The following is a 17352-nucleotide window of genomic DNA, read 5'->3' as shown; positions in this document are numbered from 1 at the left end:
ATAATATATAAATTTGTAATAAATTTAGTAGAAGAACTCACATAATTAATACATAAATTTTTTATTCAAAAGAAAAAAAAGAAAAAATATTGGTGATGTAATGTAATTATAATATAGAGCGACGGAGGTATTTTAAATATGATTTTTTCGCACACTGGAATAACGAACGAGAATGACGAGGACACTCGACAATTCGAAGTACAAAAAGAAACGTAACCAAACGAAACTAGTACGTGCGTTAAAAAAAAAAAATTTAGGTTCGACAGCTAAAAAGAAAATATGCAGCACTCTTAAATTTTAAAGTAAAACGTAAGTTCGGCTGTTAACACTTTCGTCCCCCATAGTTTGAACTTTGGGAATACCATTGTACTTTTTCCACAAAAAGAAAATTCTTATTCGACCCGTTTGAAAACTATTTCAAATTAGCAATTTCTATACACACGCGTCTTGCGACTGAAAGTGGGATAAAAGTTGGACGAGAAAAGAAGAGAATGCGCTCCCGAAGCAAGCGAAACGATCTTACGCCGATTAAGTGAAACATCCAGCCAATCTTCGTCTGGCAAAATATGTTGATACGCAGACGTCACGTTCATTTATTTTTTCTTTTTTTTTTTTTCCCTCCGAAACTCTTCGGTAGACTCGGCCAGCCAGGATAGAGGCTACTTTGTTGCCTCTCTACGTACGTAGATAGTATTTACACGGATGAATATCGGGGCCGGATAGATATTAGCTTTCAGCAAAATATTTTTCAGCAGTGGACGTGGCGAAAAAACACACTACCTTTCCCTCCTGTTACGCCCTGGCATATTAGCGCCTCCGGCATTCCTACAGTTTGTTCGATGTATGAAACGCGGATGCCGTTTTCCGTTAGTTCCGGATCGATGTTCTTTCTGCATTGTTCGTTTTTGTTTTCCCGCATTTGACTCGAATTTTATAACTATTCGCAGCTTGGCCGGCCGTGCCGGCGAAAATTTATTTTCCGCCTCGTGTGCGGATTCAATTTGCGGGGGGCCTCGTTTTCGCCCAATGGGCTTCGGGGATCTTTTCCTTTTCTTTCTCTTTCTCTCAGCCTCTCTCCATCTCTTTGTCTCTGTGTCAGGGATTTCTCCAGTGGACCAAGCATGTACCTATTTTCTTTTTCTTCTTTTTCTTTTTTTTTCTTATAGAAGATTTCGAAACGTCCGGAGATACTAGCAATACGATTCTCATTTGTATATCTGCTAAGTATATAAGAGCGTAACTGTGTCACTGACGACACTTGTCGACAAACTTACTGAAATATCTTCGTAAAAGAAAAAAAAAAAAGAATCACTTGGTCTCGTTTCAAACCTTTACTTTAACAGTCGTGAGGTGGTACTTCACATTGTGCAGCGAGACACCTTTTGCTCGAGAATCGTAAAAATTTTAAAAACTCAAACACGTGTAGAAAGAGTAAAAAAATTTTTTCATCTACCATGGTCTTAAATTTTCTCTTCACGACTCCTTGAACTATACGATTTTTTCTTTTTTCCTTTTTTTACCGTTTCATTAAATCTTGAACGTTAGGGTTACGATACGATGACGAAATGTTTCTTGAACTTTTTCAATTTTACCTCCATACATTCGATGGTGAGAAAAAATCGTTTTAAAAGTTTTGAACAGTCATTGTAATGAAGAGACTTCAATCTTCAAAACGATGGCGGATCTGGTTACGGAAAGGAATTTCTAATGTTTCTAACGTCAAATTGTAGAATTTCTACAATTTTCAAGAAAAAATTGACGTTGTTACGTGATGCAAGATCATCATCAGAAAGGACCAATTCACGATAATCAAAGTAGAAGTTTCACGCTTTAAAAATGTGTCTAAGTGATCTAACTTTTGACAAAGTCATATCAGTTTAAATTATCGACAACTTTTAATTGCCATTGATACAATATATATTGTATACATATCGAACACGGGATATATTAGACTAAATTATACTGAAACGTAACTTTTTCATTTCGTCAAATTTCTTCAAACGTGCACCGAGAAACGATTGGCAATTCAAGAAATCGTCGAATGATAAAAATTTGCTCGTCCACAGTAAGTGTCGCGATTAACGCAAACCACTGGATCACACTCGCCTTTTCTAAATTTCAAATTTCCGTTGCATATTCGTCTACGAAAACTAATGTATGCATCAAACAAAATACGAAATTCGCGTCTATTGTTACAGCCTCGAAGAAATTGCATCGTATGAAAGCATGAACCGCTTGGCTGGAAATTGCTAAACTTCTCAACCAGAAAAGCTATAAATTAACTTGTTAATTTTAAGAACACCTAATACAGTATGCATTAATATCATCGAGTTAAATGGTACTTGCCGCCAGGTTTCAATGAATTCCTGAAAAAGCTCAGCACTCGGAACTGTCCGCTACTTTGCTCGCGAAACTTTCAGCGAATTGCACTTCTAATCCGGTTGCTTCGAAAGTATACTAATACGGAAAGCGAAACTCTGGCTACGAAATCGAATTATAGTTGAACAATTTCTTCCTGCGAAAATCTTCTTCGTACTTTTTTCTATCTCTTTTCTCTCTCTCTTTTTTTTCCTTCCATATACGTCGTTTTATTTTCTTAGAGAAAAATTACAATTTGTATTTTATAGTTTTGATTAACCTCGAGGACATTTGGCCTAAAATTGCAACATTTTCTCAGTTTTAAATATATCGAAATACAACCCAGGCAAAACAAATAATAAATTTTATTACTTCTTAGTCATTTCTATCCAGTGATATACGAATGAATTCAGAACGAAGACGAGTTAATGTACGACGGGTTTGGTCACTCGTTATGGTCCGCGAACCGGTTAGCAGCGCAAGAGGGTAAAAAACTTCAATCGTTGATCGTTCGTTTCTTTTTTTTCTTTTCATTTCTAAACAACCGTTGGCTTGAAAAATAGACGAGCGAGAATTACTTTCGCGAGAAGAAGGTAAAAGACGTGGATTAATTGATAAAGATTAATTGAAGTGGCTGAAAAGTTTCGCTGAAACTTCAATGAGCATTACAAAACCCTTCGAATTAAAAACACGTGGATATTTAATTACGATGATCAAACGCGAATCGATATTACATGGCTCCGTGCATAATGAAACTAAAAGGAGCCTCATCTATTCGTAACACGTCCTTTTACTCCGTCATTTCAGAGGTCGTAAATAAATTGCGGGGAAGTTGTACTCGAACTAAATATAATCAGCGATATTCTAAGGTTCCGTTTAAGGTTCGTAAACGTCGCGCTACAGTTCGAAACTTATTTTTACGAAACGAAATTGAAACTGCTGTCGCGTTTAAAACTTAACGCCGTTTCTTCTTCAGAAAATCGCTTCGGCACGACGGGAAATTAAATCAAAATCTATTTTTGAAACGTGCATACGCCACGGAAGAATTATTGCAATTTGCGTTTACACACTCTCTCGTCATTTGTTTTTAATCGAGTAACGAATCGACTGGTGAATGGTACTGAGAGAATTTGAAATTTGAAATATACGAAATCAGAGTGATACGTTGTATCAGAATAACGTCATTTTTCTATAGTATTGTATGCACAACGTGCGCCCAAAAATGCTACGTGCTATTAGATAAAAATACGCGGAGAGAAATGTTCAAAGAGGAGGTGATTAATTCCATGATTTTACATTAAATAACATAACAGCAGTTTTGTCTGCCATTAATAATCAAAACGCGGGCAAACGATCTCTATCACTTAGCGCAAATATTGTAACAGGCGCATACTACGTTTCATAGCATATTTTTCTGCGTTATAATCATCCCACATATTTTCACATCCTCAAACTTTCAGCGAGCGTATAAAAATTCACGGTCCAGCGACGATTGCCCGGCGAGTGTAATATTCTACTTCGTGTAATTCCGAATGTGTAATCACCGCGCTCCTGTGAAAACGATAACGTTAAAAGGAAAGAATTTTTTTTTTTTTTCTTTCCTTTCCTTTCCACGTTTCTCTCCGCGATCTCCGAATAAGACAAAGAGAGAACGAGAGAAAGAGACGCAATTTTAGGATACCCTCGGTAGTAGAATAAAATGAGATAGAATGAAATTGAAAAAAAAAAAGTTCGACCGACCACCGATTCTGAGCGAAACGAAGCGTCGTTCGCGAGTGAAACGGCACACGCGGCGCGGCGATGGGGAACATCACTTTCGTATCCATTAGCGCGACAAGCGGGGCACAGAACATTGTAATTACACCGCACACTTGTGCACGCTGCCGGAGATTAAAAGGCGGCACGCCTACCGGCCGAATGAAAAAATTATATTAAACACGCACTCGTGTTTCCAGCGGCGGGAGACGATTTCGCGTCGTCCTTCGCTCTAATCATCGCGCGAGAAAGGCGGAAGGGAGGAGGGGAGGATTTTTAATTTCCCTATTTTACGCGTCAACGAGCGCTTGCGCGATGGCGAAAAAAACACACACAGACACACACACACACACACACACACACACACACACACACACACACCGCCGCGGCAAACAAAATCGCAACAAATTCCGACGCGCAATCAGCGCGTTACGTGTCGCGGGTAAAAAGCGGCCGAGTCGATCGTAAGCCCCCAATGTGTCATGATTTCCGGAATTATACGGGCGCTCGTTTAAAACCAACCCGATTAACGCGAATCAACTTATATTAGTGCTCTCGATATTCGCAAATCAGAATTACGACTCGTCGGCTCGAGTATTTTTTTTTCTTTCTTTCTTTCTTTCTTTCTTTCGTCTTTTTTATCTTTTTTTTTTTTTTTTTTTTTTTTTTTTTTTTTTTTTTGTCACGATGGTCTCGATGAACCTGATGTTGCTCTCGCTGGACGTTGGACGTTGGAGGATTGTGGCGGAAACGCGCGACATTTTTCGCACGTTTAACAACACCCCTTCCTCAGGTATCGTCGCTTTTAATCCCCGACCGCTGACTAATGACTAACAATTCAGAGCGAGTGGATGAACTCTGGCTTTTTTTTTTTTCTTTTTTTTAAATTTTCGACAGTCTGTTTAGCAATGTTTCGCGAAATTTTTATAGAGTGTTTTCTATCCTTATCGGACGCTGAATATTTATTCCACCGTGTCAATTCAAATAGGCGTGTCTGATCAAAAAAGCTGATTTGACAAACGACTTTCAGTATTTAACGATCGGGCATCGATTATTTTGTACATGTACATCGGACAGGAATCGAAGGAATATTTAAATAAGTTTTATTTGAAACTTCGAATCGTGGAACTGTTTCGATAAATGTTCTCACACTCACGAGTCCTTATGAGAACGGATAAACAAATGTTTTTAAAAATAAAATTCCGAAATTAAATCTTAAGAATGAAATTCTGTCTTAAAAATAAAATTCTTTCGTTTCAGAAAGAATGAAACTTGTAAAATATGAAGATAAAAATTCTTCTATTCGGAGGAACAGATGATATTAAAAAAGTGATCAATATTTGTAGCAACTACTGACATTGAATACTTTTCAATTAAATGTTCTAAAGTGACTTTTATTTTATAGATTCTAAAATATCTGTTCCATGAGAACACTGTTCAAAGAAACATTTCTCTTTATAAAAGTTCTACAAAAACAGTATTCTTTTACCTAAAATATATAACTTCAGAAAGAATTTTTTTTAAACTGAAAGGAACCTGTTAATTTTAATTTTAATTTTTAAAAACCTGATTATATCTTCAGTTTATTTCTTACAATATACATATATATACATATACACACTATTTTTATGCTACTTGGCATTAATGACTCGATCTAAATGGAAGTTTCAGATACGCTCTTTTGATTTAACGCAGCAGCATTGTAAACATAATTAATTAGACTGATTTGAAGATACAGATAATGAAGATAGTCTTATGAATATGTCTTATGAATAAGTGAGATATTTGTTGCGTTTAATAATGAAAAACCGCGAATTTCCAAATTAATATTTAAAAGGAACATGAACAAAAGAATGGAAAGAAAATTTATTGTACACGTAATTAACAGAGAATGAAGAGAGTTAGCGTGTCTTGTGTGAGGGATTTCTAAATTCCACGAATTTCTAAATTAATATTCCCGTACAAATATTTAAGAAAGAAATGAAAAGAAGAATAAAAAGAAAGAGTTCGTACAGAATATCCACTGTATAATTAAACTGATTTGAAGATACAGACGTGAAGAGAGGATGTGTCTAACGTACAAATGAGAATGTTTACTTTGCATTTGTTGTACTCGGCAAAGAAAAAAAAAAAAACAGGAATATCTAAATTAATATTTTAGTGAAAAGAGGAAAGTGGAAAAGAAAGATCGCATTGCGACAACTTTCACGGTTTTTCATTTCTAGAAAATCAGTTGATCAAATTAACTTTAGATCGATCAAGTTTGTATGTACCGAGCATCTCGATCCGACATCGTTCGAATTCGAATAACCTATCCTCAAATAGACATCCAACGGGGAATAAATAAGTTAAAACAGCGTATATTTAAAGCCCGTTTTGACTACGAGTGCTAGAAATAGTCGGAGAAATAATAACTAAGATTGACAAATACGACTGTTGCTCAAAAATAAAAAGAAACGATCGGGAAATTTTTCCCTGGCACTTTCTCGATCGAAGTTGAGAATCCCCTCGATCCAAGAAATGTTTCGCGGAATTATTAATTTTCCAATTTTGTGATGAACGATCACAATTTTCACGTTTTTCCACAAGCGTGTACAAATGTTTTCGGCATAATTCGACGGCGAGGTAAATGTAACTGTTATCGCGACCAAGTCAATACCGATTTCGGACAAAACACAGGTGGAGGATACACCGGCTGCCTATATAAATGTGGCGGCACGTACGAAACATCATGTGGGAAGAGCGAAACGCGTCGACGCGCGGGACGCACGAGGTACGGAGGAAGCGATTTATTAAATACTGTACCAGTGAAGCATTGTTATGGCACGATTGTGCAAATATTATTTTACATATACGGCGATCAACGTTGCCCGCGGAACCGGTGCTTGCTGCTACGCGTCTATGTACCTTTCTCCTTTCGCCTGGCCGGCAGCAAAATTTTTATTGGACCAACTTCGAGCTGCATACCTTCGCGATGGTATCGGTCAAAAACAAAAAAAAAAAAAAGAAAGAAAAGACAGGAAATGCGCGAGTATTTAGCATTCTCCGATCAAAAATTGCAGAGGTGAAACGAAAGATTGTCTGTACTTCAAACGGTTGTAAAAAATGGTACACAATGATAAATTTGATAATTGGAACTAGCAAAAGCTCTGCTTTGATAATTGGAACTTTGATGAGTTCGTTTCTCTTTTTTCCAAGATCGAGTAGCAAGGACACGCTTTTGTTCCCGGAAATCGTAAAAATTCCATTCGTTTTTCTTGCTACAAAGTCTAAATCTTCTTACAATCACCTCTTAAAACTCGCTGTAAAACTTTTCATTGAACCTTGGACATTGGGGTTAAATGACAAAATGTTGGGATTTCTTGAATTTTAAATTCAAGATTCAACAAATTAGGGAAAAGAAAATCGAAAATACAGTAAGTTTTAAAGGGTTGATACGAAGGGAAGACCTTAGTCTTCGAGAAATAGATAGATCTGAGTTATGACAAAAAATTTCCCAATCATCTAGGAGAAATTTTTACAATTTTCGACAAGAAAAGTATCCTTGCATTTCCAACGATCTATCTATTGTCTAACGTCAACACGAAGAATTGGAACGAGAAATCAGGAACGCGAATCAATTCGCTGTTCGACGAGATTTCGAAACTTCGCGGACCCGACGTACCGCGACTGTACGACACGAAAATATTTTCACTAACTTGAGTTTTGTCAATTTTGTGAGAATGATTCAAAGATACAAACGACTTTTAAAAAAGTCGGCAATACAACAGAATTCACATTAAAGGAAAAACAGATACAAGGGATCCTCGGAGAACCTTCTAGGATCTGCGAAATCCCTAAAAGGAATAAGGGAGACTATGACACTCGGGAATAAAGTCAATTGAATTCTATGCGAGCTATCGAACGACGTTTTGAATAAACGTCGAACAATACAAGCGTATAAATGTAATTGGAATAAATTTTATAATTGTTGATAAAGAAAAAACTTGTTGTCATGATGATTTTTCACAACAAGAAAATCATTCAATTACGAAATGGAAATATCCTTATTTTTAAAAATAATATTAATAAAAAAAATTATTAAAAATTTTGAATTTATGTCTGAAAATATAATTAAATTGTTATTAATAATAATAAAAAATATAAACATAATTGATGATAAAGATGAAATTGAATAAAATAAAATTCTAATTAATTTCTTATAATATTTAAAAGTCAAATTAATAAAATTATTGAAAATTCATAAATAATTCATTTTATTGTAAAATTGTCAATTGTTATTAATATAATTAAACATAAACATATTTAAAAAAAAAATTTTATTATTTTATTTATTAAATAATAAATAATATATATATATATATTTAATTTCAAAAATTAATATTAATTTAATAATTATATAAAAATTTTTTAATTTATCGCTAGGGTATGAACCTAAAAGCTTATATCTAGCTTATTACATAACATTACATGTCTGATCAAAGAATTAATTTTTTAAATTAAAATGTAATAATAGATATTATTTCTAATGATGCAGTTGTACGTATAAATGTTTTACGTGGCAATTAAACTCACCGATGAACTGTCCCTCGGACTGTCCGTGGAAGTTCTCTTGCCCGTCTAGTAAAGACGATGACAAGGACGACGGGGGTGTCGAGGGCAGTGGAGTCCACTGCTAGTGAACCCACGAGGGAGGTGCAGCAGGAGTCGCCGCGTTGGTGCTCACGTAAACTCCTGCCGGCGCGTTCCCAGCCGTTGTGCCGACCACGTTGTTCTGAGATACCGCGCCATTTTGGCCAACGTTGCTATCGCTCACTTGGATCGCCGCCGTTCCCATCACACCTTGCTGAAAGTTGAAGTCCAACGTCCCGTCCATCGATAGCTCGTGCTTGATCACCTGAAACGAGGCAGATCACAATGCCATTTTTCCATCAGTCCTCATTCGAGTTTAATGTTTAGCTGTTCGTACAACACTGCGTTTAACCACCCGCTCTGGCAACTGACTGCGGACCATAACGAGTGACCAAAAACCGTACACAATAATTCGTCGCCTTCTTTTTTCGAACTCGCCGGTACGATATCACTGGACAGAAATTACTGAGAAGTAATAAACTTGTTATTTGTTTTGCCTATTTTGTTTTTGCTTAAATACATTTAAAACTGAGGAAATATTACAATTTTGGAACGAAAAATCCTCGAGGTGCGCGCGGCACGTCATTTCAGCGCAAGAGGTTAAAACTGAATGAATGGGCGCTCACTTCGGGTCTCGGTCAAATTTGTATATTTGTTTGGTATGTAAACCGTGATCGAACTGCGAACGATTCGCGGAAGACGACCGTGTAGTTGTGTGACGCTCTTCTTACGTTCGACGTTTGCTTTTATAATCGAGCAATCGTTCTGATGTTCGACGAAGAATTTTGAGTAAGTTTAAAGTAAATTAAGCAGCTTAAAGTAAATTCTTTGTATCCGTAATTTGTAATATTCTATATTTATATCAATCGTAATATTCAGTTTGTTTAAACTGAAACTTAATGTTTAATATTTGTTTTCTATTCAGTATTTAATATGTCCGATGTTGTGGTACATAAGAAAATAAATCTAAACGAAAGAATAAATTTCTTTTTCTCATTTAAAGCTTCGTTTCTGAGAAAATCGAGTTTAAAAATCTGTCAAGTACATTTGAATTCAACGGATTCTAGGCTTGAAGGTAAAGAATATTTAACAAAAGTTTTACTCTACGTGCAGAAACAAATTAAAAAATGTGTAATTAAATCAAATAAAATTTAAATCTTCTCATTCGAAGCTTCGTTTTCAAAAAAATAAACTTGAGACATACTTCGTTAAGAATTACCCGACGATAATAACTTTTCGAACTCGATCTGATCTCGACAGTCTTAAATGAAAAAAATCTCATTCTTTATTTGTACCGTCGGATCGGGAACGCCCTGTTTATATTTTTCTATGTCTGAAGAGAGGTTACAAGCGGACAAAGTGAAATTTTCAAAATGCAAATGCATGGATATTTAATTTTCAAGTTGCACAACGTTGTAGAATGTTGAGTTAACGATTAAACGTAGCATAGCAAACATTGGATACTTTATACAATCGCAGTCAGTTGAAACATTTCCTTGAAACTTTAAAATATTCATTGTTTTCTCTCAGTTTTCATGCATCGAACAGACAGTACTCTCTCTCTCTCTCTCTCTTATGGAAAAACTTCATCAGTTGAGAATGTGCAGTTTCAACAAGATTAAGATCCTAATGTAAAATGACCGAGAGCGCGAAAATTGTATTTCAATCTGTAGGAATTTCTAAAATCGACAAAAGAGATATTGATCTTCTCAGTAATTCTCAGAAATTGACGGCGAAGTTTCTCATAAACCGTGTAACAACGAAAAGTCGGGAATAAAACGCACCTCCTCCACGTTACAATCGAATCCGCCGTGTAACGATTCGATGTTAATGTTCAAATCGTCGAGCAGCGTCGAATTATTGAGAGCTCCCATCAATTGACCCATCATCGTGCTCGGTGTTTGACCGCATGATGTAGGTGTTTGCGGCGGGCTGGATCTTGTTGCTCCCGTTTGCGACTGTTGTTGCTGTTGCTGCTGCTGTTGTTGTTGCTGCTGCTGTTGCTGTTGCTGCTGCTGACACTGTTGCGTCTGCATTATGTACTGAAGAGTTTGTTGCTGATTGTTACCTAGCGCCGTGGGACTTGGTTCACTCTGTTGGTATGACGGTGACATCCCAGCCACTGGACTCAAGTTCTGATATTTTTCGGGCAGGGGGAAAACAGATACAACACCATTGTGAATGAAATTACCCAATCACGAGAGAAATTATTGACTTTTACACGGCGATGATCTTTGGAATGTTGAACCGAAAAATAATAGCAATTGGAATCAATTTCGGCATTCTGTAAAAACTAAAAGTGACTTATCATTTTGAATACTCTCATTAAATTGTGAATAATTGACTATCGTTTTGGGTTAGATTAGAATTTACATCGTTTTGACATCAGAACTGAAAGTAAATTAAAATCAAATTTTGCTGCAAAATTCGAATCAGCTTCTTGAAAAAAAAAGAAAAAAAATTCTGTCGTTCGAGTAATGAAAATGCATGACGTTTTCATCTGAGAAACGACTCGATCAGATCAGCGAGTAACAATAGCAAACTAATCCAATTCTTGCGAGAAGCGTAGACGGTGCCATTTCGACTTAAATATGTGAAAAATATCCTTCCATATTCTGATTTCAATCTTCGCCAGAGAAGAAAAACAAGATAATTCGAGCTATAATAATTCAAAATTACCTAAAAATATGATGAAGTCAATTTCACTGGCGACACATCTACCGGTGAAATATACACACCAACCAAATCGGTTAATTTAAGTTTCTCGCGCGACTTTGCCGTTCCAATCACGTCTTACGTCTCCAGATGTCAGGAATTAATTAAACGATGCACACGGATTTATTCTAAACAGAGACTAGTTCTGATTTTACTTAACGTCTCGTTACAGAAACAAAAGAGAACAAAAGAAAATAATAATAATAATCACTGATTGATTATACTCTAAAGTTGCACGGAATTAGAGAAACGTCAAAAACAATCGAACCGAACCGATTGACACGGAGAACTAGGAACAAAGCTAGTTGGCAAATCAGGAAAATATCTCTCGTTGGTAATTCGACCGTGAAACCTTTGAACCAGGATGATCCAGCCTTTTCAATCTTTCACGGGTTTATCAGCGGCTAACCCAGGTTAAAAGCTATCGTACACTATGTTCAGACGACGAGAGTGTTACCTGCGGCCACTCGGGGACTTGGAACGGTCATTTGGGACTTGTTTTGTCCACTCACCATTTGACAGGCGCACGGCTGCAGGCCGTGAAGCGGGCATCTTTGCTGATTCGCTGATTGAGGAGTCGGCTGCAAGGCGAAGGAGGACGATCCCGTCGACAGGCTATTGCTCCTCTGATACTGGGTCTCGTAATAAGAAGGTGGCGGCCCGGTCTGTTGTTGGTGGCTGGGCGGTGACGTCTGATACATTTGGTACGATTCCAGTTTCATGGTTTCCGCGAGGCTACCGGCTACACCGGACCGTGTTCAGCGGAAAGAACGGTATGTTAATTGTGGCGTTTGTGCCGATGGTTTTTTTTATACAGCGCGTTCGAGGGAGGCAGAGGCTACGAGTTTCGGCAATTGTTGACTATTATTATCAATACGAGATATTAATATATCATTATCAACGTGAAATATATTTTGTATGATTATATATTATTATACGATTGTATATTATATATATTATTATACAATACGTAATTAGGTGTCATTGGATTGGCCAGAAAGTTTCCTTTTCTAATGGATAGAGGTGGTGGCGCGCGTATTTTTAATAAACGTCGATTGCAGATGAAGAAAGAAGGAAATAAAATTGCGGAAAATATATTGTATTCTCAATTATTAAGAGGTCAACCAAAGCAAACGGTCGTTATGAAGATCCTGTCATACATTGATTAAAATGAACAGTTTCTTGTTAAATCTCGTAATATACTTATTTAAAGGAGTAAACCTCCATATTTAAAACTAACTTCATTTTAAACGAAGCAAACTCACCAGTGCAATCTGATACTTGATTGTTTAAACTTGTTTCAGACAAAGGAAATGAACGTTTGGCGTTGATTTCGAAATGGAGAATCAAAAAGGAACACTTTCGTCATATATATTTTACTATCTCCCAAAAAAAGAAAAAAAAAAACGCTGTGCAAACTCATAAAAAAATTACCTGATGTCTATGGTGAAGAAATCTTAAAACTGTGGCACTGTTGGAATTGATTAGCTAAATTTCACTGCTGACGAGGCTGTCGAATGATCTTGAAACTGTTTTTTGTCGAAAAGGATAAAAACTTTTTTGAACACGGAGTTTGAACAGAAGTTGCCCGAAAAATGGCAAAAGATAATCGAACAAGATGGTCAATATATCAATAATGTTTTTGTTTCTCATGAAAAATTCGCCTTTCATTTGCACACAAAGAAACGCAGCTACTTTTTGGCTAGACTAATATTATACAATATATAATTACGTATTGTTATACTGTATATACTGTATCAGATATAATTACATATTATTTATTTTATATGATTAGATTATTATTATTAATATAAAAAAATAAATTAATATATCGAGTATTATCAATTTCTGTTATCTTTCCTTTTATTGACATACTACGATAATAATAGTAATTCAATACTTTGTAGTTGAATAATTTGTAGTTGAAATAACACAAAGAAACGCAGCTACTTTTTGGCCAACCTAATATACGATATTATACAATATATAATTACGTATTATTATACTGTATATAGTATCAGATATAATTACGTATTATTCATTTCATATGATTAGATTATTATATTATCATTAATATAAAAAATTAAATTAATATACCGAGCATTATAAACTTCTGTTATCTTCAATTCCTTTTATTGGCATAATACGATAATAATAGTAATTCAATACTTTGTAGTTGAATAGCTTGTACTCGAACAATTTCAAAACTTGGATTTACACTGTCCGCATAATTACGACCAATGCAATTCCAACTTGCTGTTAAGGCTCACGTAAACGTGACCGATGTATGCGTCGAGAGATACTCGCTGTTGCGATAAATTCATGAAGATTAATAACATTTATTAAGGAGCTTGACATTTACGACAAAAGTAAATTAAAGTATAAAATCTGTTGTCGCTGTCTGACATTTCCGAGGAATTTCGCATCGAGCGCTAAAGTCGCCTGTCCCTGCGTGTCTTCGCGCGCGCGCGCAAAAAGATGAAAAAAAGAAAGAAAAAAAGAAAAACAAATTCTTTACGAGCCAACACCGACACTCTTTCCAGATTAAATCGACAACGTGTTAGACAGCTCGTACATCTACGCCAGGCGAACATATAATAAAATGGTAGTAAAATGCGAAACGTTGCGGTGACGTTGATTACCCGGTAACCTTGAACAATTCGAAACTCATAGCCTCTACACGATCGTAAAAAGCGCGATATACTGGCGTTAATAAATGAACTCTGACTGATATTGTAACTTTTGTCATTTTTGACACGGAAGTGCCAAAATATCGTCGAGTTTCGCGTACCAGCAAAAAAAAAAAAAAAAAAAAAAAAAAAAAGAAAAAAAAAAAAAAAAAAAAAAAAAAAAAAGAAACTTGCAAAATCTAAATAAATCGTGCTGCGCGTATATTAAAAATTAACGGTGCGACAGAGAGAAATAAAGAAAATAACAATAATAATAATAATAACGACACATGAAAAAAAAGTAGAAGAGAGTTTAGCGAACAGAGAATACGAGAAATCGTGGTGCGTACCTAATTGTTCTGGGCTATAGGAGGGCGTGTATGTTGGTGTCCATTCCGGTTTCCCAGGGATCGCCGGGATTGGACTTAATCGACCACAGGATGAGGCATTGCTCGAAGCTCGAGGACTCGAATAAAAAGACAGTTCAAATGTATTTTCAATGCGCAGATATTCACAATCTATCTATCTACGAGGCTTAACGCGCAAGATAGAAAAAAAAGAGTGGTCATACGAACGTTTGGTTCGTGCAATAAGTTTGCTTCCTTGAACAACAAAAACATTTTTCACAGAAATTTCAGTGGAGAAAATAGGACGAGCGACGTGCGTATACATTTTTATAATTGCAATATTTTTTACCTACTGTGTCTCGTTTTGCTCGTCTTATTATCATTGTTGCTACTGCATTCATTATGATGCAACTTGTCTTTTAAAAGAATTTATTACACGAACGAATACGTTCATACCCAGTGAGACTATCCGTGAACAGAGAAGCGAGAATGGCGAGTTATGCGAACGATCACAACACAAAAGCGTAGAATAGAAAGGTCGAAACTGATGTCTTTTTGACTATACGTTGGACCAAAGGCGATAAGTAAGTACTGTAATGTTTGTAACAGTAACCACTCGTGAATAACGTGCGAATAAAAATGAAGTTGTTTTTTGCCGTGTTAAATTTAAATGCAAATACCTAAAAAGATAAGAGTAATTATGAGAGAGGTGAAATTGCATCGACCTCGCAACTGAATCAATTTTGATGGAACGCTTCAATAAAAATAATGATATAAACGTATTACAAAGAATCGTATCGTGCGTTTAAGTTCAATTTTCAATCGGATTAAATTAATTCGAAACAACTAAACGATAACTTTGGGAATGATCGTTCTTGAAACGAGAACTATATATATATATTGCATTTAATAAAATGTAAATATCAAATTGAAAAATTAAGGCAAGAGCGATACGAATTATTCCGCGGCCAAACGTTAAATATTTGATCCCTTTTGCTAGGGATATCAAAACAACACGTTAAATTTTCAATAAGAAATCCCATTTCAAACGTCACCGATCAAACTCTCACCACCGACATTATTTATTAAAACTAATAATAATTCGAGAGCGAACGGCTAGAAAAAGCGTATTTGAAACGCGTAAGCTTCTGCAAAATTACAAAATCGCGACGAGTTTCGAGGACATTGATATCCTTTTCGTTCTCGAGAAACTTACGTATTGTCATCTTCAGTTCGAGAGGTCAACGACCAATTGGCTAAGAAAAATATCTACAATATCTTTGCTGTTTACTTTTCATTCGTTCCACATGATAAAACGTGTAATTACCTCCCTGTTCAATGAAAAATACCGAGCCACTTTTACGAAACGCGTAAACAGTAATTGCTTCATATTTCAAAGACTCGGGGTGGAAATAAAATCGCTAAGTATATTAAGTAATTGTACACACATCGTATCGTATCAATTCTATCGTTATATCGCGTAAATAAGCACGCTCCCTATCGAAGAGAGATGAAAACTATACGTTTGAGTACACTGAAAGAGATGAAAGTATCTGTTATTTTTTTCTCTTTGCCTGACTGGAGGTAATTCTGAGGTAATTCATAATTACAAGACTCGGCTCAAGATTAAACTCCAGTCAATCGAGAATGTCTGTTAATAAATAACAGTTAAGAACGAAGACAAGAAAAATAGAACCGTCAAACTGATAATATCGTTTAAATTCGTTATAACGAGCGGGCATCGATCGTCCTTCGTCCGATACAACAATCAATATACATATTGTAAGTAATTCCTAGCCAAATGGTAAATAAAACGAAGATAGAAGGGAGTTCACGTTTGGTTCAAAGGCCAAACTATAATATAAAAAAAAAAAAAATTGCAAATTGCAAATCGGATAACGAGGCACATACTGACACGTACCGAAAATCGGGTGAAAGTTGAAACCCACTGCCAGGTTGAAGAGGACTGTCCGGGAAGAGATCGAGCCCCTCGTTCACGCTGTTACTGGGACTGGGCGTCGCGTCAGCTTGTAACCCTCCGTTCCTTAGCGCCTCGATCTTCTTCCTCACCCTGCCGCGTCGTTTCTCAAATTTGCTTGTCTCCATGGTTATTGCCCTGTGAACCATCGACGAACATCGTGCCAGTGTGCGTGCGCGCGCGCGCGTGTGCACGTGTACACACCGTGACAACGACAAATTATTCGCAAAACGAGCAGAGCACTTACCTTCTGCGCGACTTGCCTGGTTTCGCGTCGCGATTGATCATCCACCAGGAACTTTTCCCAGTGCCCTCGTTCTGCACCCGCATGAATCTGCTGTGCAACGACAGGTTGTGTCTTATGGAATTCTGCAAACAGAAAGCAAATCCCGAATTCAAATACGTAAATATGACAGGACGGTAAATATACATACGACCAGTTGATTGTTGGCTGATCAATGGCTGACTGGCAAACAGAAGAAGAAACGTATTTTCAAATTTTATCCCCTTGCCCGCAAATTTGACGAAATTCTGTTGGAAGGCAGAGTAGGATAGCTAGAGTTACTAATAATATATGTATATATATATATATATATATATATATATATATATATAAAATCACTATATAATACATACTAATATACGTTTGACACTGTATAATACGTATATAATACGTAATTATATATATATATATATATATATATATATATATATTATTAGGTAATATAATATACTACATTATATATATATATATATATATATATATATATTATTAGTGATTCTAGCTATCCTTCTACTCCTTGCCTTCCAACACGGTCCAAAAAATGTCTACCTGTTTTTTTTTCTTCATAAATTGCTTGCTTATTTTATATACTGATGTAAAAAAAGGGGGAGATTC

General features: G+C 36.0%; 1 protein-coding gene across 1 annotated transcript in view; it reads right to left on the bottom strand.

The window, feature by feature from the left end:
- LOC122531366 (forkhead box protein O-like) overlaps window positions 1–16831 on the bottom strand; it is a 91781-nt gene extending 74950 nt beyond the window's left edge. Inside the window, exons 1-6 of the mRNA XM_043659209.1 lie at window positions 16702–16831; window positions 16398–16592; window positions 14480–14595; window positions 11973–12202; window positions 10530–10880; window positions 8689–9010 (exon numbers count right to left, since the gene is read on the bottom strand). Of these exons, the coding sequence (XP_043515144.1) occupies window positions 8789–9010; window positions 10530–10880; window positions 11973–12202; window positions 14480–14595; window positions 16398–16592; window positions 16702–16784 (1197 nt within the window). The 5' untranslated portion in view covers window positions 16785–16831 and the 3' untranslated portion in view covers window positions 8689–8788. The remainder of the gene's footprint in view (window positions 1–8688; window positions 9011–10529; window positions 10881–11972; window positions 12203–14479; window positions 14596–16397; window positions 16593–16701) is intronic.
- Window positions 16832–17352: the final 521 nt, after the last annotated feature.

This window comes from Frieseomelitta varia, unplaced genomic scaffold, assembly GCF_011392965.1.
Source record: "Frieseomelitta varia isolate USP_RPSP 00005682 unplaced genomic scaffold, Fvar_1.2 scaffold_395, whole genome shotgun sequence".
Classification (NCBI taxonomy): Eukaryota; Metazoa; Arthropoda; class Insecta; order Hymenoptera; family Apidae; genus Frieseomelitta; species Frieseomelitta varia.
Note: the sequence above shows the minus strand (reverse complement) of the source record. Positions and strands in the feature narration are given on the sequence as shown.